Source organism: Falco peregrinus, chromosome 5 (assembly GCF_023634155.1).
Source record: "Falco peregrinus isolate bFalPer1 chromosome 5, bFalPer1.pri, whole genome shotgun sequence".
Classification (NCBI taxonomy): Eukaryota; Metazoa; Chordata; class Aves; order Falconiformes; family Falconidae; genus Falco; species Falco peregrinus.
Genome location: NC_073725.1, coordinates 3426909 through 3453893, shown reverse-complemented (window position 1 = coordinate 3453893; position 26985 = coordinate 3426909). Strand labels below are relative to the sequence as shown.

Sequence of the window (26985 nt, the reverse complement as noted above, 5' to 3'; positions counted from 1 at the left end):
CTGGAAGAAGGTGGGAGGTGAACAGAAGAGTCTGAGAGCGTGGATGGGGTAGAGGAAGGGAAGATCTGAGGTGTATGCAGGAGAGAGTGTCTAGGGTGTTGTAGGTTCAGTGCAGGCCATTTAAAGCAGCCGCAATGGGATGGACGATGGCAGTGAGAACGAATGAAGCATAAAAATAATGCAGAATACAGAATTTTACTGATAGAGAAAGGAACTGACCTATGGAGAGAAGTAGATGTAGAGTTGAGCTGGCTAAAGGGACAGTTTATGCAGAGATTATAGGGAAAATACGAAGAATGCAGAGACAAGAGGCTGAGGAAGGGAGCTGGCTACTACCTGGCTGTAGCCTGTAAACCAGGAAATCATGTAGATCTTACTTCTGCGTGTTCATCTCAAGCTAAATTGCTCCTGAAATGCTCAGCCATGCTGTTAGGAGAGGTTGTTTTTTTCTGAAAGCTCCAAAAAGCAAATGTCACACAATAAATCCAACGTTACAGTGTGCTCAGCAGAGGCAAAACAAACATTTAACCAGGAAAGGAAGAAGCTTCAAGTGTGTGCTTGTGGCAAGAGGTAAAGAGGTATGCTGTGCAAATAAATTACAGGTCAGGCTGCTGAATTGCCCGCTCCCTAAAGAATGTGCAGTATTTACATGAAATTAAAGTTAAAAAAAATAGTTATCACAGAATTCCCAGCTGAAGAGGAAATAGATTTGCTAAGAAAAGTGACTGTAGTTTCAAAACCAAGTACCTGCATAATTCCATGTGCAGTTGACTGCTCCAAATGATTGATAACCAGCATCTTACCAGTGTTACATTTTTGTTTTGTTCAACTGTGCTAGTAACTATAACCATCCTTTTCTTTCCTGATATTTTAGGTACAGAGAGAACTGGCTGCTGTCATTGCCTTAAAAGCAAGGAAGTCAGGTGAGTCAGCAGGTTTTGTAACACTGTTCCCTTTTGTAATTTATTGAAGGATTTGAACTGCCATTGCCATTTTACTAACACGGGGAAGCAAAGACAGTGGATCGTGTTCCTCTCTCACTGGAGAATCCGTGTATATAGCACAATGTAATTACAGTCTAGCTTCTCTTCCCCTAGATCATCACATCTAATGACCTAGCTGATAAAATCGGAGTGTTACAGTTGAATGTGAACTGGGTTCTCTTTCTGGCCAAATTCACTATTTTCTCAGGGCTTGCGCTTTATAAAAGAAGATTGTGTCTTTATGTGACTTACATTTAAGACAAATAAGTTGATAATTTTCCTGTGTTTCCTTTTATGGACCAGTATCTCCTGCCATTTTCCCTGTTTTGCCTGCCCAGTCAGGTGTATTTCTTTATGCTAAAGCAAAAGGACAACATCATGCATGAAAGTGTTCTTTCCTGAAGACTTGTCTATACATCCGTATGGCTGTAAAAGCAAGTCTCAGTTATCAGGGTAGTAGAAGGAGAAAAGCAAATGGATAACTGAAAGTTTCTGACATAAACATTTACAGCAAATGCTGGTGATACAGTGCAGAGGCACTGAAATACCTAGTCAGGTCAGCTCTGTCGGGGTTTGGTAGCACAGCCACTTTCAGAAGGTATCGGCATTGCTGAGCTGTGTTTTCTAGGCACTGCATGGGGACTGGCAAAACCTTCTTGGTCAGACCTGACTCTATACAGGGTTAACTCTCTGGTGTCTTCATGTACGGTGCAGTTATCTGCAGTAAGGGCAAATGGCATGTGGTAAAATGAGAGTTGAATATATTTCTAGAGTAAAACAGAGGGGAGTTGCCTTAAATCATTGGTGTGTTCCTGAAGCCATTGAGGTCTTTGGGAGCATTTGCACTGAGCATCTCTTATGATCTTCAGTGATTTTGCTAGAATTTAAGACTGTGGATCTTGCACCTTTTTAGCTATTTTCTGACCTGTTAATAATACTGTGTTGTAATATCTGTGTCTCCTCTATCTGTGGCTTACCTGTACAGCACAAAGTCGTTATACACAACATGCTATCTTAAACTGGAGGCATCAGGAAGATGTAGCTGGCATACCTGCAAATATTTCCTTGTGAAAATGTCAGTTTTACAAAAATATTCTAGACATGGTTTAATTCATTTTTGGCTGGAAATAGAAGTACCCATAGGTTATATCCACAGTCATCTGTAAATGTAGATCTGCAGAAAATAAACACAAGTCTAAATGTGAATTCAGACCTAAATTGTTTCTGTGTAATAGCTTTGCTTCTGAAACTACTATGGTAGTTTACAAAGTTAACACCCCTCAGCTGCTTGCCCTTACCTGGTATCACCCCAGTCCCACCTGAATTATAATGGCTGAACATGGAAATGCTTCTGCTCTGCTTCAGTGCAGAGAAACCCAGACTGTTTTAAAGAAAGGCTCAAGGTAACCTTTTGTTTTGTTGTAAAATGGGCTAAGAGTATGGTGCCATGTACCTTTTCATTTAGTGCTTATAGGTTTCTAAGAAATCTCTTTCCCTGCTTCTCAGCAGTTGTGTTGGCAAATATTACTACTGCTACTGGCAATAAATGAGAACTCCATTCCCCAAAAGAGTTGATTTCAACCTGAGTTGCCCTCTCACTTCCTTTTGGAGGATGGCTACATAATGGTTGTCAGTAGAAAATGGGGTGGGAGTTGGATAAGGAATGAGCTGCAGGAGATGAAAATTGCAAAGGAGTATAGCTCTTGCAGTGTCCTTTATACTAGTGTAATTGCAACCCACACTGAGAAGGTAGACGTATTTTAGGTAAAACGCACAGCCTTAAATAAACAAAGCTCCCTATATAGACCTTTCAAGCGCTGACCTGGCTTTCCTAATAAATTAATGTAAACACTTACAATATGGGTTTAGATCTGAACAAAAGATACCTCTTTAGAAAGTTTAACTAGTGCATGCTTGTGCTGGAATTTGCATTTCTTTATGCCTCATCTTGGATGGCTGTAAGAATGGGTACATGATCAAGCATAACTGTAAGGTCTAATTTAAGTTAATGCCTTTAGTACAGTAGGAGCAGAGTAAATTAGGGTGGTTGATTATGCTTTTTTGCTTTATTGCTGATGGTTAAATTCACAGCATAGCAGTTACTGTTAGCAATCAAGCTATGGTATGCTGTGCCTGGTGAAGTGAAGCTTATTTCTGAGAAAGCGCTTCTGGAGCTAAAAACCACAGTAGCTTTCAAAGATATTGTTCTTCTAACCTTCTCCAAGACTCCATATAATTACAGGAAATAAACCAACAAAGATCAGGCAAAGAGTTTATTTTGGCAGAAATAGATTGGGCTTGCTGCCCTGGGTGGCTTCCAGGCTGGTATGAATGGCCTGAGCGCCTGGCTCATCCGCCCTGGGATTCATGAGTGGCGAGCACTGATGATGGGCATGGTCCTAACCTGCTGGCTGAAACCTGCCTGCAGTGGCTAATTGGTTCATTAACCAAAAGCTTTCCTAGGAATTGGCAGCCCAAAAGCCAAAGCTATTGTGCAGAGGTTCCTGTACTGTTTTTGATGGTTTGGTGGTTTTTAAATTACAGTGTTTCAAAATATTTCCTCTAGATAACTGGTTAGTACTACCACTAAGAGGGGAAAAAAAAAAAAAAAAAAAAAGAGTATTTTTGCTTAATGGAAGGACTGTATAATTTGTTCCTGGATTACTTTAATTTCTGGATATATCTCTGTCCTTAGAGAGGCACTTCACAGTGATTTAATTGTACTAGAAAAACTGGCTGATTAAAGCTTTAATATTACTTGTCTAGAGCTGTTGTATTAATAACTGGGTTGCATTGCGTGGAAAATGCTATACAATCACACAAACACCATAGCTCCCTCTGCAAGAGGTGAAGAGGGTCCAACTAGAGAGGTTTTCTATGCTTGGAGGGGGAAAACATTGCCTTTGGTTACCGGGTGAAACACTTTATTTTTGTTTAAATGAAGCGTGGGTTTGCTACCTAGTGTATGGATATGAGAAGTAGTAATTACTATTTCAGTTCTTGGGCCAGAATGGTTGCTTTGGAGATTTAGACGTTGTTATCTACTTACAAAATGCTTTGAAAACCAAAGCAGGGATCTGAGCCTACTATGGGGTAGGGCAGAGTATCAAATTCTTGCTAGTACAGGATCTGACTTGATGCAGAATGTCAGCTACCAGAAAACAAAAAGTCAGTAGTGTGTGTGTGAGAATGCCTTTGCCCAAGAGGTGTTCTTCTGTTTTTATTGTGGGGTGGAAGAATAGGAGAAACACATAAAACTGACAGATGGCTCAAGGACAAGTGAAGAACCCCAAAAAAGAAAAAATTCTGTAGAACAAAGCTCTTTTTTTGTATTTCAGATGTGTACCACAGGTATACCACTCCAAGAGCAAGGCATAAGCCAACAGAGAGGTACTTGAGAGCCCTCATGCAGAGGGAGCTCAGTATTTTTAGGTTTTTTTGCAAATAAAAAATGGATAAAATTAATGCCTGTAATCCTGAAGTTTTGGTGGACCTTCAGTAACAGTGTTGACTAGAAAGCGCATTTATATTTCATTAGAATAAAGGTCTCATGAGAAAGGTGACCTAAGAGGAGGAAATGAGCTTGCGTGCTTCTCTGTGGCTTATAAAAATGCATTAACATTGTTCTTGCTTAACCTTAGAAATAAATAGATTAAATGCTTCTTCCTTGGCTTGGTAAAAAAAGGTCTTGGGGAAGCAAATAACTGGAGCAGAAGAAGAGAACTTTGTTTTTAATTGTAGGCACTTGGCATTAGAATTGTGTTTATATCTGGCTGGCTTTTGCAAGTGTGCTGAAACAGAACAGAAAAGCAGCCTCTCATCTGAAGGTTTACAAGGATTGGCATTTATCTCAATTGCTTGTCATGACTCATGACATGTTTCCTATGTGTTAGAGATGGTAGCTAAAACAAGGATAAAAAGCAGCAAATAGCCTAAGGCTGGAGGCTTTAGCTGGTGGCGTAGCTACACAGGTACCTCTGAACTGATCAAAATCTGTCAGGAACTGGTGTTAATCCCATCCACAAACAAGATGCCTTGCATTTCTGTACATGAACATAGCTGCATCCTATGACATCACCCAGTAAATTCCTTTAACTTTATATCTAAAGGAATTTCTGTAACTTCATTCGCACAAAGGGCCATTAGTAAGAGCACGGCTCTGGTCCTTGTGTTTCTGTATACAGAGGCTAATTAAGATAACAGTTGACAGAGTATTGATGAGGTAGAAAGAGGGCAACTGCAGCTTCTCTCCAAGCTTGCTGGAGCGGCAAGCGACCGGGCTGGGGGTGCTTCTCCCTCCACTGAGAAGGGCAGGGCAGCCACAAAAGCCCCAGCACTTTGTTGTTTTGCTCCCTCTTAAGAATGGTACTCAGATGTCCACAATATAGTTAGATACTTTTTAGTCATGCCGTTCTTAAATTGACAAGCTCTGTTGATATTTTTTTTTGAAGGGTTATTTACATTTTGTTTATAATATGGCTTTTGCAATGTATTAACGTTATATTTGAGATCCTCTGGATTACCTCCACCCTATTCTGACATATATGTATGCATATCCACTCTTCCCCTTTTCTTTTGTATTGATTCTCTTGGGACTTAACTGCCTATGTGATTTGCTCAGTACTTTTATTTTGGGACGGATGATTCAATATGAAGCAGTCACTGGGGCTTGAACTTTGTGGACATGAATAAAAAGCAAGCTGTGAACAGCTATTCCTTTTCCCAGCCTGTGCACCACCTCGACAGCACTGCTGTCAGAGCTGACTGTGTGACTTGATTCGAACACACTCCAGGCAATGTCATCCTGGTTAAAAACATGAGAACAGCGAGGCTGGGTCAGGTCAGAAGTCCATCCAGCTCCGATCCTACTTTGAGTGATAAGTAGGGGATGCTCAGAGCAGAGAAACAGAGCAAGTACAGTTCTCCTTCTGATGTATATACTCAGCGTCTACCAGTCTGTGCTAGAGGGATTTTGCTATACCCACACTGTCGTGTTAGGTAGCCCTTAGTGGACCTTTTCTCCGTTAATTTATCAAGATACTTTTTGAGCCTGCTTATGCTCCTGACCTTCATCACCTTTTCTGGCATCGAGTCCCACAATTCAGGTGTGTGCTATGTGAAAGCATATTTTTTCTGGTTTTTTTTTTATTTTAAACACATTCACCATGACCCTTACTCTGTTGTGACATAGCTCTTTGGTTGTGGAAAATGGTGAATTTTCCATTCCCAGTTCATCACCATACTGTTCAGGATTTTGTGCACCTCTGTCATACCCCTGTGAGAAGCTTCTTATCAGGGTGGGGAGGTGGAGGGCTGTGGGAAGGAGCCCAGTAAGACACTTTTGGCAGCAGTAAGCTCTTTTATCAGCTTAGTTAACTCAGGAAACTGCATCTTTACCATTCAGCCCTTTTCCCCAAGTAGCACAGATCCTTGAGAGACTTCTTGGCAACTTTACTCCACGGTAATTAGCAAAAACTTTGTCATTTGGTGCTATATGAATGTCCTGTGTTATGTCATTAGTTTTATTTACTTGTAGAACAGACTTGTTATATAGACAATGGAAATCATTGTGAATTTGAATTAGATTTGTACACATACTTGAAAAATCAGGTTACAAATACATGAGGTCATTCAAGAACAGAACAGTTCAGCATTGTGTTTAAATCTCAAACATATTAAGTAACCTTTGAATTTATAGGTTTTGTAAACAAGCAGATTTACAGTATCTATGGTGTAAAATGTGCACTTATTTTATGCCACTGAAAAAAGGGCATAAAGTGGGATGAAAAAACATTCTCCTGTTCACAGAATAAAGTGGTAGTCCTGTGCCAGAGAGATGTGCATTGTCCCTTGTGGAAAGATTGAGAAAGTTTGAAGGGTGGGAAAAGGTTAGTATCAGTAGGATCTTACTGCTTGTCTTGTCCCCTTATGTCTCTTTTCAGTGGGTTTATTTACTTAAGTAAGACATTATTTCATTATAACTTTCAATTCCTTCAAGCATCCACTTCTTTAAAGCAAGGGTTGAACTTATCAAAATGTGTGGAATAAAGAGTTCTTCTGCAAGTGTTACTAATAGCATTCATCCTGGAGAAATCACCACTCAAAGTAAAGGTGCAGGAGTGTCACGCTCCTGATAGAACTTGGTAACTTTATCTTTACTTTTCCTCTGTGCATTGAAATGTGGTTCAAAATAAAAGTTGCACCTCGAACATGGCTAGGAATATTTTAAAAGTTAACTGTGCTTTAAGGATTTCGTGCCTTGAAGGAAGGGACATAATCCTGTTGACTTCTTTAAGTGATCCTTTTTAAACATTTTATGCCTTATTGAAGGGTGTGCTAACCCCTCAGGGCCAATGTCTTGTTGCATCCCGTGGGATTCTTGCATTACTCCTGAGATCAGGCATACGAAGAAACCAGCAGCGCTTCAGAAGGGTAGGACCTGATGCCTTGTGGCCCTGGCACATGGTGCTCATTGTGGTGGCTGGTCAGGAACACCACACACACACACAGAGACACACACAGACACAGACACACACCCCCACCCCACCCCACCCCACCCCCCTCTGCTGTGCCGTGTCTCAAGCAGTGACCAGCCGCTTTGTGACTACCCTGGGCAATGCTGGGGGTGGGAAGTGCCCTGGACAGCATCCGTGAACGTTCTGTGCAGTTACACTCACCAGCCTTTGTCTGTTCAACAGCTGATGTAAAGCAGAATGGACCCAGTCTTGGAAAAAGAAGGAAAAGAGGTCCAGAGAGTTCTCTGGAGGGAATTGCACTGAGAGGGGGTTTGGCAGTTTATGGTCTGTTTTTTGCAGTTGTTGCAGAACTTTTTAGACTTTCTGTGTGATTTGTGAGCCACACCAAAGAAATGAGCAATGCTGAATAGCTGTGTAGGTGACAGATATTTTGCACATATGCAAAAAGGGATTGCACCATAAGGTCGGAAAGACAGCAGTTGTGCGAAAGACCAATTCCCAGGTGAATGTTTTGTTTCCAGTGTTTTGGGAGAGGCATTTACAGAAAGCTCACAGAATTTTATTTATTCAGAGTCCTCTTTATTTCCTGCTCCCTTCCTGGCCGTGCCTGGAGGATGTTTCCATGGAATAGAGAGCAGAGTTTTGCTTTGCACCAGCCTGCTCAGCTACTGCCCTTACCTCCTCGTTTGATCAGTTCCCAGCAATCATTCTCCTCATGCCTGCTGATCATGTAATGGGCTCTTCTCCACACCTCCAACACCTCAGGCAACACTGCTACTTGATTTTTGAAAATTTTAAATATCATGCATGTGAGAATGAACGTCTAAAAGCAAGGGGTAAAAGTTAAAGCTTTCTGTATTCAGCCATTGAATGGTTTTCCTTGGGCTGCTACTGCTGCAAAGAACAGTGCCTTTGTCTGTTCCTGTAGTAATCCTACAGTGTTTGCCACTCGTTTTCCGCTTTTTTTTCCTCTGTGATAAAAAAATTCTGTGAGTTCCTATGTTCACAAAGTGGGTGTCAGATGTAGGGTTTCCTTTGTATGTATGACAAAGTGCCAGGCATTGAAAACCAAACCTCCCCCGGCCACATGGATGGACAGTAGTTGATTACCTATTAAAAAATGCCTCCCTTGTTTAGGCAGAGGTGTTTTAAAATTATGTTCTTCTAATGCATTACCACCTTGGATGACATGCGGGCCTTCGAACCCATAGGAAAAGCTTCAGTTCTGATAAATAAAATCAACAGAACTTCCTAGTAAAACCAGTTGTACGGTAAAGTGAAAAGAACAGCAGCAAAGGCTCCTGGCTGTAATCTGACTTAGTTGGGAAATACCGGTGGCTATACGTGGTCCACTCGTTTTTACTTTACACCGGCTATATAGCAGAGGCAAGCCCGTGGCTCGTTAGAGCTGAGGCTTGTCTTTCCTGTGGTCATTCAGATGCAGCGGAAAGGAACAGCGCCTTAATGGTGTGTGGATCAGCAAGACCAAGTCTAAATGGGTCAGCCTCCTTTCTTACCACACTGGCTTTGCTCTGTTTAGATTGCAGATTCCTACCCTTGCTGTTATCTGTTCCTTTTGATAAACTCTGCAATGAGAGGAAATGTTTTTGCATCATTTTTGGGAGCCCTGTTTCCTATTTGAGATCTGAGAAATGGCTTGTAGCACTAGGACCCTTGGGAACTTATTTTTCTGTGTGGAAACTAGACCAGCATAATGAGTAGCCTCTGTGCAAATTCAATATTAGTTCTACACCTAAGGTCAAGCTGAAGTTAATGACCATTTTTTACATACAGAAATCAGTTATGAAACCAACATTACATTTCACGGTTTTGTAATTTTAAAATGAAATGAAATGAAATGATGGAGTAATTTATATTAAATTGATTTAAACTACAAAGCATAAATATCACGAATCCCAGATTAATGTTTGAGAGAAAACGGCATCATTGTCACTTGTGCAATAATTTGTTCCCCAATTTACAAGCACCTTTATTCCATCCCATGCTTGCTGTGCTTTTTTAGATACAGAGGTGCTGAATAATGCTGTAAGCAAGAGTCTGTCTTTAATAATTTTTGCATTTTCTTTGTTTCTTTAATTAGCTGATTTACTCAGCTGATTGCACAGCTGTCTGGGCAACACTCCCCCAGGGGTCTGCCAACTGTTTCAGAGATACGTAGTGTACTCGGCGAAGGAAAATCTGTACAGTAATTTGCATATATATATGCAGAAATAGTGGGAAGGAATGAGAAAGCTCAAAGGCAATTTTTTTATTGCTAATAAAAGGGAACATGTTAAGGATGAGCTTAAAAAGCTTTCTCTTTTCAGTAATTTCTGGGAAAAGATTACAGTTTCACGGTAAATAAGGAACCAATTCTCAGTTTGAGGGTTTTATTCCTGGGATTATCGCTGTCTGTTATATGCAGATTTGGGGGATTTCAGAGGTATTCAGTGTGTTGGTTTTCCCCCTTTAATTTGGAAAATGGACTTGGAAAATACAGGAGTATGCACGAGGACCTGGTCTGGCTTAAAATGGTCCCCAAATCTGAGGTTTGTAAAGCATTTACTTGCTGCTCATCTTCCTTTCCACTGCTCAGCGCTAGTGCCTTACATAACCTAGAGGATCTGGCTTTTAGTTTCCCCAGCGGTATCAGGATGAGCTAGCTATTCATTTTTTTTCCCACTCTGATAAATTAATAAGCATCAGCAAACATTTTAACACTGTCAAACAGCTCAGAGGTGCCATAGTAACCAGCTGTAACTAAGGCTTGCTGTATGTCCTCCACAAAGAATAACGACGGATATTCAAAATAACAATAAAGTTTTCAAAAATCATGAAATTAGCTTAGAATGACATGATTTTTTTGCTCTTTGTTTCTGAAAAGCTTTACACTAGCAACTTCATTTGGAAAAAGAAAAGAAACATGCCTCTCAAAAAATTTGGGATATGAGAATGCTAAAAGTTGTGAGCTTCCCAGCAGCTGATGATAAATCAATTGGTGCAGGCTGCTGGCAATTCAGAGCACTGGAGGCTTACCCTGGGGAATGTTATTGCAGATTCCTGAGGTCTTTTCAACAGCGATACTTTGACAGGGACAGAAAAAACAGGCTATAACCATCTAGGAGGGATAAGACAGTGAAAATCTGTTGGCTTGTCAAACAAACAAAGTTGTTCTGTTCAGAAGTGGTCTCTACCAGTTCCATGGTGGTGTGTGTCTCCTATCTGTAGAGGGCACGTAGGTGCCTTTTGCTTACCGGCTAGGAAAAAGAGATGCATATATGAATTTTGATCATACAGTACTGAAAGGATTGAAATCTTACAAAGGGCAGAGTGTTTTGGTGTTCTAGGATGTTAGCAGGTTAAAGAACACTAAATAATAAATTAACATTCTCATTTGAAATGAAGGGTTTCAACATCTGAAAACATGAGGGACGTAACCCGAGGCGTGACCGAGCTTTCTGTGGCAAGCAGAGCTGCCCGTGGGGCCGGTGAACTCATCCAGCTCCCGCTCGGGCTGTGGGGGCGAGCCGGGCGTGTTTGTGCACCTGGGGTCCCTGCACCCTTGGGCTGCTCCCAGGGCGATGCCTGAGGGTTTGCAGCCTGTGAGGCAAGTTCAGCCTTGGGAGCAGCCTAGGGCACTGCAGAGGTAAACTGCATGACTGCCGAGGGCGACGTTTATGGGTTCCCTGTCCCCAAAAAGGCAGGCAGCCCTGGTCCCCACAGCTGGACTTCACAGCAAGCTCGAGGGCTGGAGTTGGAGTTGTGTGGCACGAGGGGTCTGGCAGCAGTGCTGGCTTGCAGGTTGTCCTGTCCCCTGCCCTGCCTGATGCTGGGGGGCTTTGTTCACAACCAGATCATCAAACTGAGCCAGGTTAAAAGTAATACTTTGCCAATTCACCAACTCCAAATGGTTGATGGTAGTACGGAGAGGGACTAGTAAGTACAGGAGGTGTGGGACAGCCAGCAGTGATGAAGAGCTAAGCTGGCTTTCTGTCCTGGAATGACCATGTGGGTGCTACCTAGAGTGAGTTGCTTACGGGTGGACAGATGTTCCTGTCTGCTGTTCAGCAGCAAAATGGTTAACTGTGATGGCAGTCCTCTCTCAAACATTTAAATAATTAGCTTTCAAAGTTAACACCCTATTAAGCCAAAGGGAGGAAGTTCACACCTTTGCTGCTGTTATTGTTCCAGTCTGGCTGGCTGCAGCAGCAGAATGACGCTAGTGCCTTGGTTTGTGTTGTGAAGGTTATCTCTGCAGCCAGAAGGGGTAGAAAGAAGAAACTTCATTTATAGAAAAGGAAGAAAACACAATACAGCAAAGCCTCTGGGAAGATTGCAATGCCACGGGTTCCAGGAGTTGGTTTATGTGTGGATTATTTTTTTTTTAAACTGTCCTTTCCACTTTCAGTTGGGTTGAAAGATTCTTCTGCGTTGAATAAGACAAAGTATTGAAATGAAATAATGTGTATTTAAAATCTTACTCAGCAAACATAATTAATTTATCCTCAAGTCTGGGGGCATACAGAAGAGCGTATCGTGGAGGCACAGGTCTGTGAGTAGCCCTTGGCAGGGTTCTTCCATAGCCAGGAGAAGGTCCATACTGCTGCGGGTGGCTGATGTGACCCTCCCTGCATGCCAGGCTGTCTAGCTAAGGTGAGCCCTTTGACGTGCCTGTAATGCTTTGTGCTGCTGAGGAAGACAAGTCCCTTCCAATGCCTTAAATCTACATTAAACTTTGTGGTGTGGCAGTAAAAGTGGGGGAGTGCTCTCAGTCGGTAATGGTGACAGAAAGGATGTGCTCGGTTCCAGCGTGAGAGTGATGGTTACGTTCCCTTTCCCTTCACAATGCCATGCGGTGGCTGATTCTGCTGAGGTAGCTAGTATAAACTGATTTACTTCTGTTTCTTATTTCTTTGTTATTTTTTCTGCTGATTTAATGAGCTGAAATGGGATTACTAAAGGACAAGGCTCTCCCCTGCAAGAATTCTCTGTTCCAACATTACTTTATCGAAGAATCTGCTAGCAAAATCTTAGCTCTGGTCCCTGGGGACACAAGGAACTCAGATCAGATGCTGGCCCTTGTGATCCTTAAGTGACCATAAAAAATCAACATCCTGAATTCCCTAGGCTAATTTGCAAATGGACACATTTGAACTGCATATTAGCAAGCTAATGCTCATTTAACATCTTTTTCTTCCATTCATGGTGACCTCCAAAGGAGGAGAAATGCTGCATATAGAAAAGGGGATTGGTCCCTCTATCTTTGTTTGTATTTTTTTCCTGTCTTGGGTCTCAAGCATGAACCCAAACATAATATCAAACAGATACCTATAGATCAAGGTAAACCACCTTTGCCTTTCCCTGGTGTTGCTACTTTGTAAGACCTGCTGGGGTATTTGCACCAGGGAGCAAGGCTGGGTTTATGCTGGCGGAGAAGAAAGGGTTTGGCCCAGCTCCAAAGTTCACAACTTTTTTGTACGTACATGTTACATTTTTAGGGAACTGTCCCAGAATCAACACTTGCCTGGGAAATCTTTCCCATCCCACCCTAACCTTCCGGTCACTTTTCCTATGGTTGAATTTGCAACATCAAGCCTTTTTATTAAGAAATAGATGGCGAACCGACAGTGAGTGGGAAGTTATCCTTGAATTCTTATATTTTATGACACACCTTTTATTGCATGCACAAAAGCCCATGAGGGCAGCGCCTGGGCCACTTCAAGGGGTGCCTGTGAGTTGTAATAGGAGGCATGCAGTGTATAGAAATTGGTTTCTTATGTGTGTGTGGTGATCCCCAGTAACATAAGTTTCTGAATACACAGAAATACTCTAAGAAATTAATGTGGGGTTTTTTTTGTATTTCATAGGCAAAATATGTAGTAAACTTTTCATACAGAAACCAAGAAAATATATTTAAGGCTTGTTATTCATTTGTGTGGCCACTTCAGCCTTCAAGGGTCTACATTCTTGCAGTGGAAAAAAATGTATGAGGCGGTGTGATTCCTTCAGTATTGCTCCCTGCATGTAGTTAAATGGTTCAACAGTGCCTGGTTCTTACGGGTTTGGATAAGAGGCAGAGAGGACAGGACACAAAAAATCAAGTTCATGATGGAAATTCCATGAAAAAGAGGCCGACTGTTCCCTCTCTCCCAAGAGGGCTGCAAGAACATCAGTGCAAGTTCTGGCTGATTTTTTTTTTTCCTTTAAGAAAATATTTACTGGTTCTTTTCTACATTCCTTACACTGTCTAAACAACATTGACGCCAATGAGAGCTGGGTTTGGATTATGAACTTTTTTCAGCTTTTTTTAGAGTTGAGCTGTGAAATTGCTGATAAAACCAGTTTTCTTCTTTTTAAGCTGTTCCCTTTAGGGTACATCTAAGTTGAGGGTTTTTTCTCATCATCTTTAAAATTGCTGATGCTAAAATTGTTCAGTACTAAAGGGATACCTGTATCTGTTGTGGTTGTGGACAGGCACCCTCTTTCTCTTTCTTTTTGTGCCAGGTATAAGATTTTGCTGCCCTCAGCCCTGGGTGTTCACTGCTTGTGACAGCTCCTGGGCCAGATACCGTCCCCTCGCTCACCTGCCAGCCAGCCAGGCTAGCGACAGCGTGCTGCTCCTTGAACATCGGCCTGTTTGCTTTGGTGGAAAATGCTCTGATGTGCTTATCCTGGCACTGGGCAGGGAAGGGGACACTTAGAAGCTGGTGATGAGAAGCCAGTTGGCTGCCACTAACCTTTTCCCCTGGCCCAGCTGTTTGCGGAGTGCCCATCTGCTCCGGCTTGTCGGAAAAGCTGGCGGGATCAATGGAAATCACTTAAAGCTGGACCTGTGTTCTTGTTACTAGCAAGGTGCCACTCCTTTAAATGCCGTGATTAATAGCCAGTGTCTGTGAGGGTGTTTTGCCCATCAGTGGCTACAGCAAATTGATTTTAGGAGAAATCAGAAAATTGAAAGGAGAGTTGGGGAAATGTTGTGTTTCTGCTAACACAGCCACAGAAATAAGTGATTTGCGGTTGCTCAAACAATGATTTTTCAGCATTTGCTAATGCCTTCTGGCATTACAGTGTTCTGTGTTGTGCTGGTTCTTCTGACTAGCGTTCTGCAATGGATGTCCTGAATTCTTTGCATCTCCCACAGCGGCAGTGGGTAGAACGGGGTCACGTACGCGTGAGAGTGTGCAAGAGATCGAGGTGGCTCTTGGGGAAGAAGCCTGGGAGGTGGGTTACAAGGGAAGGGGCTGCAAGAGCCTGAGTCTGCGTGGATGGAATAGGTTGGCCTGGGAAACCCTGCCCTAGGAAATCTGGGAAAGCAGGGGCCGCACGGGGCTGTTGGGGCAGTCACTGGGTACTGCTGCCTGGGGTTGTTATTTTTCCAACCTGGGGCAGAGATATGCCACAATGTCCCAGTGTTTTCATTTTGCCTGGCTGTAAATGCTGCTGGGTTATCTAACCCCATTATACTTGCTTTCTGTTATAGCTATAGATTGATCCTGTGTTTTCAGCATTCACCTTGAATTTCAGAGGCTGGCTGGTAAAGTGATGCCAGCAGACCCACTAGTGAAGATTTATACCAGACTTGTTTTCCTTTGGTAACAGATTAAAAAAGATCCCTGAATAGAATAAACTGTATTGACAAAATGACTCCTCCCAACCCCTCCTTTTATAATTATGTTTTTATTACTTTTTTTTTATTGATAGCATGACTGTGGGGGAAGAAAGAAGAATTATACCCTATATGACATAGCAATATCAGCAGAAATCTTGCAGTAAAAAGAAAATAAATCTATGTGCTTTATTTTAGAGGTCAAGAACACTCTAAAGTTACTTTTAACTTTGCTGGATGCTGCCTAAAGGTTAGGCTGCTTTTTGTCTGCAGTAGAACCAGAGCACTCATGCAGACACACCAAGCTACACCTCATGGCTCACACTGCCGTGTGTAACCTGGTTTTATGTTTTAAGCTCAGCCGTGGTAACCTGGTTTTATGTCTAAAGATTCAGGCTAAGGGTTCAGGAGAATTTAGGTGAGGGTGACTGGTGAAGGTGGCACTGCTACCTGCCAGCCCTTTTGCTTGCTCAACAGCCAGTTTTTTCATCAATCAAATCCTGGGCTGCCTCAGGATTTTGTTTTAAAGCAAAACAGGACTGGTGATCCTTGTCCCAAACCACTGTGGCTGTTCGGACGCAGCCTGATGACCAGCTCAGGTACCCAGGGGTGAAGGCGAGAGGAGGTGGACAAGAGGAAGCACACCAGCTGAACCCTCCTGCCCCTCCAGCAAAACCATGAGCCTGGCATTCGTCAGGAAATGGATTTGCCAGCTCCGCCACTCCAGGGATGGTTTTTCAGTCACAACTGCTATGGCTACACTGGCAAAGCACTCGGTGCATACACAAGATGGATATTTGACTATGGTGCTTGTAAGTAAATGAGTATGGTGTAAGGTAAAGTCACTTTTCATGTGTTTCATCGGGTCTGACCCTCCTAACCCGCCATGTGTTACATTTCAGAACATCTGAGGGCTTAATGTCCCACCAAAATATAATAGGTGGGTATGTTGACTGGAAGGGTATCTTGGCTTATAGATACTAAACCCACCTATAGATACAGCTGGTTGCAATACAGAAGTCTGATGTGTCCCTGCAAAAGTGGTGTTCGTTTCTTCAGCTAGGTAAACTGAAAACTCTGATTTTGACCCTTCTGGAAATTAGAAGTTTGATCCACAACTTTTTTTTCTTTTTAAACCTGCCTGCTTCCAATATGTTCCCTCTTTCTTATTTTAGCAATTCATCAAAATGAAGAGAACAGCAGTCAAGAAATAAGAGGACTAGAAGAACTCAAGGATACCTCTGATGCTCAGGTAAATGTGTGAGATTAATAGTGTCTTGGGAAGTTTTTCAGACATACAAGTTGAAAGATCTGCTTTCAGTATCTCTGGGAAATGGATTTTCCTCAATGTTCTGCACAGGGAGCCCTAGGAAGGGGGTCGTCTGCTATATATTGTCTTATGTGACTCTTTAGAATAAGATTGATGATTATGCTGGGAATTAATCCCATGGTTTTGCGATCGGACAGCATTCTTCAACTATATCTCTGCTCTTTTTAGAGCATACACGTAACATATACCAGATGTGAAGATAAAATAAGGTGTGCTTTAGGAGGCACGGGCATGTGACATTTTGATTGAATTTTAATCACTGTAAGTAGACATGCAATGATATGAGGATACTTACTGGTCACTTGAGTGTAAGCAACAACCTTTTGCTTTCCTTTCCTGATGTCCCTCATTTACAACCAAAGCATGCTTCTAGATATTGCTCAGAAGAAATGTAACCGCATTTTAGATATTTTATTGTGGAGTTGCTTACACTTTTTGATTCTGTGAATCTTTTTTGATTAATTTCCAGTTCATTCAATCATTTAGTTCATGCATTCAAACTGTGCAAATGCAACTATATTGCTCATTGTATTGGTACTGATTATTGCTTTTAATTTAAAATCGATTTTACCCAGTCTTGACTTTTTTTTTCTTCTATTCCTCTTGAAATCTTATGTTCCCCACCAGTTGCTTTTCTCCTTCCCACAGATGCAACTTGTAGTTCCTGTCTGATTTATCTCCTAACACCCTGCCTGCTAAAAACTTGTGTGCAAGAAAGACAGGATTTGCACTGATGCCTGTGAGCAAGCCTGGCTGAAGCAATATGTATATCTTTCTAAAGGCAGGGGCTGCCTTAGCCACAGTGAGCCCAGGAGGGGCTCTAGGCAGTGCTGGTAGCAGCTCTGGACCATGGCAGGCACCTGGAGAGTGCAGGCAGAAGGTTTGGGGACCGTGCAGATATCCCTACTGCATCAGGATGTATGTGGGCTTTACTAGCCTGCCCTTTGGAGTCATGCTTAAGCAGGATGTTCAGAAATGGCCTGCTCTTTTCTTAATTGCACACAGTTCCAACTCTATTAAAAAAAAACAACAAACAACGAAGTGTAGTAGAAGCCCTAATGTGTGACAATTTTGTTACCTGACTTTGATTCCTAATTCATATCAGTGTGGGGCTGAGGATCAGCCTTCTCGAGCTCAGGTGTATGTTACAGAGCTATAGGAAAGACCCAAGGGGAAATACTGACCTGACTGCACAAAAGATCTGGCTTTCTGTTTTCTTTTTCAGGTTTCATGTATGCTCAGTCTTGCTTGACTGTTGTAGTTATTATTTTTTGAAAATGTTCACATTTATGTCAGAGGTGTAAAAAGAAAGACTACGACATGTGTACTCGAAGTCCTAAGTAGCCAGCTAATATATTTACATGGGCAGGATATAAAAGCCCCTAAGAATTTATTATTGGGATATTTATTCGCTCAGCTTTTATTTAGCTGGAAACCAGCTTCTAAGGTTTGAAAGAATTTGAAACGTTTAAAATTAAACAATTATGAAGTGAGCAGTTAACAAAAGTGTTCATGTACGCAACCAGGAGGAGAGCAGGAGCGTTATCAAAGCACCTGTTGCTCCAATTTGTTTGTCAGTGCCATAAACGCAGCATCCTGCAAACAATACAGGTTGCTTTCAGGGTGTGAATGGGGTTTTTTTCCATTCTACTGAGACTGTGCATGTGGCTGGGGCAAAGCAAATGATCTTTTGAGGCAGTAGCATATGGGTTTAAGTTTTCAGGTTCATCAAAGGTGAAGCCTGTAATAACTGTGGTTTTTCTCACCAGACATGGGAGACAGTGGTGCTGTGGAAAAAAACCCAAACCACCACAAACCTCTTCTGTTAGCAGAGTTGCAGGGTGTGGTGGCTGCTCTAACCACCACGCTGTGGGACTGAGGATTCATTTACATTGGAGTTAGTTAACAAAACTGGTGCAAGCATGCTTGTAAATAAAAAAAATCCCATCTTGTCTGCCTAGGGATGTCTTAATTCACCTCCATGTCACTGCTAGCATATTCATTTTTGGCTTTTACAGAGGGAATATTTTCCAATAGACGTGCTGAAACAGAAAATGTGTTGTCAGCATCTTTGCTTTTCCAAACTCAGTAGTGACTAATTAACTTTCCTTCCCGTTAAACTTTTTGATTTGATTTCAAATATTGCATAAACACCTCTAATTGTAATAATTTTGGGCTGTGAATGGTAGTAAGAGCCTTACTATAAAGCTCCTACATTCTTTTATCATTCATTTTAAATTAAAGCCAGTTAAAATACATAACTTTACGATTGTCACCTTCACATAAGTTAGTATTTGTATATCTGTTGGTGTATGTGAATTAGAGGACTAAGCACCAATATCTGGGCATGTGGGATTTTGGAGGGTGTGTGCCTGCACAAAATACAAATGGAAACTGCACTTTGCAAGTAGGGCGACTTGCCTTTATCCTTTCCTCTAACAGCTTCAAAAGCACTGCCTGAAAATTCAATTTATATTGACAAGTGAAAATGACCAGTAATAGGAGACTCTAACAACATCTTCCCAACCAACTTTTAGAAGCTGTCATCAGTTAATTAGTTGATCAGGATGCTTTCTTATAAGTACTTAGCAGAAAGATTTATAGCGGAAAGTAAGAATAATTGAGGAAATCAGAATTAAAAGTGAGGGATTCATCATCTTCTTCTTAATTACAAAAGGCTAAACATGCTTTTTCATATTTCAAGTGTGTACTTTACTCCCAGAACCAAGCATGTACAATTAATTTAATAATACCTTAGCCCTCCCAGAAATTTTTTAGATGAACTTTTAACCTCTGGAAACCAAATAAAATAAATGTATTTTTCACATTCTCTGTAATTCCTAATTTAAGGAATAATTGAGGAAGGAGGGAACAGGTTAAAATGTAAGATTTCTTCTTGGGAGTTATTTGAAACAGGACAATATGGTTCTTTAATGAAATTGCTGATTTGAATACAGACCATATTTATGGCAGGGCTAATTGGCTTGTATCTAGAGTTACTTCTTCCCTGAGCTGCGCGTTCACGCAGAAAGCACTGATATGCTCTGTCTGAACACCGGCAGAGACCGAGGGGTGAGAGGGGCTCGTGTCCAGAAAGTTGTCTTTCTGTGGGGTGTTTCCTCCACTTGAACATGCTGAAGCCAACTGTTACCCCACAGCTGAAGTCCCTCATCTTAACGTAAGTGGGTTTGCTTCATACACTGGAGATCATGAAGTGTTTGTTCAGCAGAGGGAACACTGCATTTCTGCTGATGTCCATCTGACATTTGAAGTACGGGGACTTGTAACGGTCTATGCCACTCGTAAGTCATGGTCTGACTCGTCTGGGTGAAACATGAAGGGGTGAAAAGTGATTCCATAGTACTAAGATCCCAGATCCAGAAAGACTATAAATCTTTATAGTCTCGAGACCCTAACAGGCCCTAAGACTTTGAGTTGTCCTAAGCCTAAAAGCCTGGGGGGATTACAGCACACAGATGTTATACTCTGCTAGAAACATCCCAAAGCCATGAAATAAGCAGGTTTGGCTCTAGCTGATGCCATCGAAGTGTTGTGAAGTGCAGACATCAGTCTTCAGCCAAGTCTGCGATGGTTGCCTATGTTCCCTGTGTAAAGTAGTGGAGAAGAAGGAGAATTTTAGGAAACGACTCATCTGACTATTTTTAAATGTCTACTGTAGAGTAAAAAAAATTACCTTCTTAGGTACCTCTTTATGTCTATTGATTAAATAAGCCTGGACAACTAGTTCAGTATATGCTTCCACATTTGATAAAATCAGTCTTATTCCTGATCTGCAGGTGAAAATGCTGTGCTATAAATCTGTGTCCTCAATTCAGAAGTTAAAAAGATAATCTGATAGAAAACGTAAGGACCTTCAGGTTAGGCACTGCAATTCCTTGTTTTCTCTTTGGATTTCTGACCTTCAAACCAGCACGTAGGTTCCTTGTATGGGAAAGCTGGGTTCCTCAGGGGGCTGAGGGCTAAGCATAGGACATGCAAAGCACAGGCTGTATCTGAAATTCTTCTCCAGAGCACAGATGCCTGATGCAAGCTTGTGAGGAGATGCCTTCATCCAGACTAGAGCAATGTAGGCATGTAAAAATTTCTTTCAAATAATTCCGTAAGGATGACTCTTTGCACTTAGTCATAGAATCCATTTTTTCCCATCAGCATTAAAGTACTTATTTAGAAAGTAAATTTGTTTTACTCCTCAGCTGAAGAAACCTTAACCCACGTTTCCCTCTTCCTCAGAGAAACCAGCAGACTGTAGGATGGTTTGGGTGGGCACTCTCACACCTTCAGCTGTCGTGAGCAGCAGTTTCTCAAGGCCAAAGGCTTGGAGCCAGCAGGACACTGTGGTTTAGTGGTCAGGGCATCCCTGCTTTTGGACCTGACTTACAAGATGTTTTGTGTATTTTGGAGTAGATACCAACTCAGTTGAACTCAGGATGAATAGTAGAATGAAAAGGGTGGAGGAAGTGGGAAAAAGGTTTGTTTGCAGATTGCCTTTAAAGTGGTACAGCAATACTGTAGCCATGTCGCATGACTGGCCCTCCCAAGGCATATGCTGTTCCCATCAGGAAACATCTGGGCTACCAAAAGCTATGTGGTACCACTGAGCCAGGTCTCGGTTACGCGGACACTACATACATAAGCAAATAATGGACAGTGATATTAAGCACTGACTTTGCTGGGAGCGATTTAGCCCTCATCACCTAACCTTGTGATGGGTCTGGCATGCCTGTGTGCAAGCACAAATCTGTCTTTTTCTCCCTCCCTCTTGCTTTCCATGTGTGTATATATATATATATATGCATATGGATATAGATAGACAGGTAGATATAGGATTTTTAGAAAACAACCAGTGCTGAAAGTTTTGATGAAATACTATCAGCATAGCTTGAATAACTGGCTGAGCAGTAGCCAAAAAATAGTTGTAACGTAGTTTTAAAGCAAATTTCATCTTCTTCCCTAAACAAAACCAGGGGATACTGATTTATTATTTACAGAATAAATAAACGTGGCACAACTGTCTTTTAACTCTTGAGGCTTGCATACGTGAAAAATGTTTGGAGCGGGAGCAGAGGGAGTTGTAGCCTGTTATTTTTAGGAGTGCCTTGTGTTGCGCTTCGTTCTTTTTCCAGGGCTGTTCCTGGCTAACTTTCCCATGAGTTTTTAACCTCTTGCTCTTGTTCTCTTATGTAACAGGAAACAGGCTGACAGGAACAAATAAAACACAGTGTATCTGATAGTCACACTCAGAGGAGCGCTGGTTTAGTTAGCCCTGCCTTCGCTCTTCCAAAGTAGATACATTTGCAGATTCTCTGTGCCTCAGCTCCTCTCCAGTTGTTTCCCAGGAAGCAGCAACTCGTTTGTGTTCAGCAAGCAGCACAGAAGTACCACAAACATGAGAAAACAGATGCATTTCTTTTAAGGTTGAAATTTGTGGTGGTGTCATGTCCTGGGACTGTGGATTTAAGTATTTGTTTGCTCTTTCTCCCACCCTTAAGGCAGGGGTTTTGTGCAAGCTTCAGGGAAGAGATGACATCGGACGGATTGAGCTGGTCCAGAAGCTGGCAAGAGAGAACTGCCAGTTTTTGCAGGCGGATAGAAAACCACCGGAGAAGGCAGAACACGTAAGACATTTCTCGTTTGGTTTTTTTGTTTCTTTCTGGTAGGGGAGGGAGATTTAGGTCACAAAACTGGAATAGCAAAGCTGATGGTCAGAATCCAGGGCACACATTAGTCATGGAACTGTAGCTGCTCTCCTCTGGCATTTACATTTCTCTGAAGTGCGTTCAGTTCAATAATTGTCAACACACTTAAAGTATTGTGTTGTCATTAACTGTCAGTTATTGTTATTAATGTCTTATACACACAGGACATAGCAGATGATTTCAGGATGCTTTCTACCAAATTGTGGTTAGTGATTATGAAATATTTGGGGTTTAGGATGTATTTAAATAAAGTATAAGGTATAAGAGTGCTTCATGTACTTTAAATTGTCTTAAAATTACTTTGCTGCTGATACATTTGGGTGCACGTATTGGCTGGAGCTTTTCAGTGTGAATTAAAAAGAATGGTCTGGATAGAGAATTCAGCAGTTGCTTTTAAAAAATTGTGTTTTCAACCAAAAGTTACATTGAAGAAAGCAGCATTCTGTTCTGTGTAATGCTTCTGAAAGCACTTATTCAGATGTTAATAACTGGATTTAAAATGCACTAAAACTTGACTGTTCTGCTTATAGCACAATGTATCCTAATTTTGTTCTCCTAGTAAAGATTTCTATTCTGATTGCATATTCATCTAAAGGTGCCCGGGATAATAACTGCAAGAAACAACAAAAATCCTACCTAGTCCTCATATGTCTTGCTATTATGTATAAGTAATTTATTCCATTTTCTGCTCACTGGACAGTAGAAAAAAGGCATGTGATTTAGAAAAGAAATACTTTTCAGCTCATCTGCAAGCTCATTCCTACTGAAGTAAGGCTGCACAAAGGCAAAGAGAAAGATGAAGTCTTATTTCCAAGCTTCACACTGTTCCGTTCGGCAGTGTATAAGGTCTAGTCTGGTGTAGTTAAACATGTAATTGTATCAGTAGGTGTGCATGAGGGAGGACGGTAATTAGCCAGGCTCAAATCCCTGAGACTGGATTGTTCCTCAGCTGAGCTGCTAGCCATGGACATCTGGCAGAATTTCTGTATATCTTTAAACTGTATCAGCAAAGCACAATTAAAAGTTTAGGTTAATCCTAAAAGATTTTAAGCCAGGGAAGGTTTCTGTTGTGTTTCAGGATTTGGAAGCAAGATTATAGATGCTGTGGGCATAGAAGAGAGGGGAATGTCAGGACTGATACTCCAAAAATTCAGTAGAAATTTCTGCTGCTTGCTGCGGTCATTGCAAAGGGTGCTGTGGTGTCAGCTGCAGCTCTGTAGCTGCATGGATTACAGTACAGTTCCAAAAATGGAAAGGAAAGAAGTGCTCAGCTTTTCTTCTCCTTTGAAAAGTATGGTACTTAGCAATTGCTGCTCTTTAGAAAGACGAGTGACTTCAGCTTAGCAGGAGCTAGAGCAAGCTGCGCATGTCCATTCTGAGTGGTATAAGGCAGCAGCTAGTGCTCTCAGCCAAGGATGTGCCTTTAGACCTAGGAGGGGACAGGAAAGAGAAATGTCGTCTGAGAGACCGCAGAAGCCCAGGTCATTTCCCCTGTGCCCTTTTTTTCTGGGTGGGGAACATCTTGCAGCTAGTGCTAGCAATAACAAATGATGGTGTGCTTCCCCCACCCTGTTCTGCACTTTGCTGGGTGTTGCAGGGTGGAGGGTGACGTGACTCTTCCCTACGCTCTGGGCAGCCCATGCCCAGATGTAAGAGAGACTTGCAGCCCTCGCTGTGGGTGTATTTGCCAAGCCCCCAGCCACTCTACTGTGGCCACCAAGAAAGCATTACTGAACGTGGGCAAGGGCTGTTGTAGGGTTCTCGGTTTAGCTGACTCAGGTCATTTACTTTCCCTGGAAAAACCCCCACGCTTTGCGTTGGTGGGAGCAGTGGGTCACATATGTCCAGGAAGCTGTGAGCTTCCATCCCTTCCTCTCCCTCCCTTCCTCCCTTGTGGTCTGAGAGCTGCCCTGGTGCATGTGCAGGTGGCGTGATTTGGCTGGCTGGGCAGACTTCACTGCTCGGGGCAGCTGTTCCCTCTTTTCTCCAAGGAGAAAAGCAGCAGGCTGGGTCGTGGTGAGTACTGCTCGGATGTGGGCTTTCAGACCTTTCCATCTCATCCTGCTGCTACAGAAGTGATGGCAGATTCATTGGCATCGGCTTGCTGCCTGGTCCCTCGTGCTCACTGTAAATGTTAGAGGAACAACATGTTCAGGGTGTGGTGTCCTTACAAAATTATGTGTAACATGCCCATCTTTCTTTTTTTATTTTTAAAAGCATAGCTTACTCGTACATCTCTTTCTTAGAAACACAGGGTAATGGGCACCCAATGTAGACAGTAAAAAGGAGTGGCTCTGCTCGTTCTCCACAGGGCCCTCATTTCTCAGGAGGTATCCCTGGACTAAAGCTTTCACCAGCTTTCCCTGCTGGGGACCTCAAACTGTGCTTTCATGGATGATCTGCCTTCCGCAAAGGGATGGCATTCAGGCTTTAAATGAGATGCCTGAACACCCTGCCAGGCTCTTCTTCCTGCACTTGGAGAGCTGGCTACCTGGCCTGGCCTCCTGGCAGCCCATCCTGCAGCAGAAATGCTGCTGGTTTACAGGATTGTGTGTTTTGGTCAGCCCAGGGCAGTGTGGTCGTTCAAGGCTGGGGGCTTTGTAACCCACCTGGAAGTAAAGCTGCTCTTTCCAAGATGGCCAAGGGGGAATTTTTGCCTTAAGCAGAGTTCTCATTTGTTCTCCTCCAGGAATATGTGCGCACACACACACACACGCATCCCCCCCCCCCCCCAACACATACATAGACCCCCGCCAACCCCCCCCCCCCCCCCCACACACACCACCACCCCCCTCCCCAAACACAGGGTTAGAAGTGTACACGTGCATAATTCCTGTCTGTGTACTGTGTCCCATGCACGTAATGGGAAATGGAGCTGGGCCACCAGTGCTACCCACTGTGTTTCTAAAGCAGGTCCCTTCAGATTAGTATGACCTCACATGATTTTTTCAGCATTAACAGCAAACACACACGTAGTATGGTTGGGCTTTGCTGATTTTTCTGCATTCCTTTGAAGAAGGAAGACAACTCAGTCTAATTGAAGAATTTGGTACCCAATGACCCCAGTAACTTTTCCTGTATGGCGGATGAGGTGTGGAGCATGACGGGGAGCCAGGCTGTGAGGAGTGCTGGTGAGCCCTCCTATCATTCAAATAAATAAACACCATCTTCATCTGAATTCGAGGACAGAACTTAGTGACTCATGTAGGAAAGGTAGATGACGTGGATGCACAAGAGTCTGGTCTTCTTGAGGTTTTCAGGCAGATAAAACACCTAAAGGTATTCTTCAAGGTGTGCTGTTGGACATCTGTGGTCCACAATGGGCAGGTGAAGCATGGGTTGGTTTAGGTTGCTGGTTCAGAAGGAGATGAAATACAATTGTGTTTTCTCAGAAAAAGCAGATGGTCTGAAAGAGGGAAAAATATGTGACAGCTGGGGTGGTTCACTGGAGGGAAGCTTGGTTTGGGACTGTGATGGGAGAGGGAATAGATTCCTTCAGTTTGGATGCGTTCTGTAGGGTGCAAAATTGCGGTATATATATGCAAAGATTTTGTACCTGCAACATTTTTACTTCAAATGCTCAAGTCAGAAAGTCCATACTGCTTTTGTTTCAGGTTTCTGGTACGCTAGCGTTTCTTTTCAGATTTACGGTCTGAATAAAAAAGAGCGTCCTGAACAAGTCCTGTAATTTAAAAAGTTTTGTACTCAAACTCTGTTATATGTGAGCTGCTTGGTTTTGGCACCGCAAGCTTGCTGTGACCAGGTTAGTGCTGCGTTGGAATCGGTGTTCTTCCGTAGCACACAGTGCCAGCTTCCTCTCTGGTGAATATAACACTTGCAAAGTGCTTTAACTGTAATGCTGCTCACAGACTTGTAGAGGAAAACACAAGCTAAATTATAGTGACTTTTTTCCCCATTCCCACTTGCTAATGTGTTAGAATAAAGTTCTTAATTAAGGCATTGAATCTACCATATGTGTTAGGTTTCCTAAAACTTGTTTTGCTAATGAGTAGAATTAAGTAGTAGTAAATAAGCTTCTAAACAGGTAGATAAGCTTTTTCCCTGTGCTGTTGCATTTCTACAATGAGATTCAATGTATTAATAATAAATAAAATAAAATGGTTGTCTAAAACAGACAGAAATTATTTTATTACCATATGTGGGATAAAGTAAAAATAACGCTGCAAGCTTGCAGTTCTAATTTTATCACTGCATTCAAATCAGACTCATAAGCCTAGGGAAATGTAAAACTGGCTATTTGTATTTTTATATTATTCAAATATTACATTCCTTTAAAACAATTGCTTTGACAGAAAATAGATGAAAAATCTGTACTAAAATATTTAGCTATAAAATGAGCCTGCTTTTTTGAGAATTTTGCTTACTGTTAGCATTAATTATAATATAGAAAGCAAGCTCTGTACGTGAAGCCTTTTGAAGTAATTTGTCATAGCTTTTTTTGCTCAAGCATACATTTTGAGATGCATTTGAGGCATATTTGCACTAAACCATATTTTTATGGAACTCCTTTTAAGCAACTACAACTCAAATGATGCCTTTATAATAGACATGATACTGTTTGTACAGTGTTTCCAGTTATCATTTCAATGAAGCATTGCATTCATTAAGAAAATCATGACTGTTTATAGTGTCATTGTCTTAGAAAAATTGTCAATGTTTCACCTCATCAGTATGGGGAAAATACTCATTAGATTATGTATAGTACTGTTTTCATGGTCAGATCAACGGAATAAGCTTTCTACAAACTGACACCAATGTTCAAAGGAAATTTAAGATTCTCTAATGCGTTCATTAGAGAACTAAAGAATATGATTTTCTTCATTCAACTACATAAATTATATTCTAGGCTGGG

The 26985-nt window shown here is 42.0% G+C and overlaps 1 protein-coding gene across 2 annotated transcripts in view; it reads left to right on the top strand.

Annotated features, from left to right (window-relative positions):
• RAPGEF5 (Rap guanine nucleotide exchange factor 5) overlaps positions 1-26985 on the top strand; it is a 162213-nt gene that overhangs the window by 46868 nt on the left and 88360 nt on the right. For both annotated transcript variants that reach the window (XM_055804925.1, XM_055804924.1), the window contains exons 7-9: positions 875-923; positions 16241-16317; positions 21906-22031. In XM_055804925.1, the coding sequence (XP_055660900.1) occupies positions 875-923; positions 16241-16317; positions 21906-22031 (252 nt within the window). The remainder of the gene's footprint in view (positions 1-874; positions 924-16240; positions 16318-21905; positions 22032-26985) is intronic.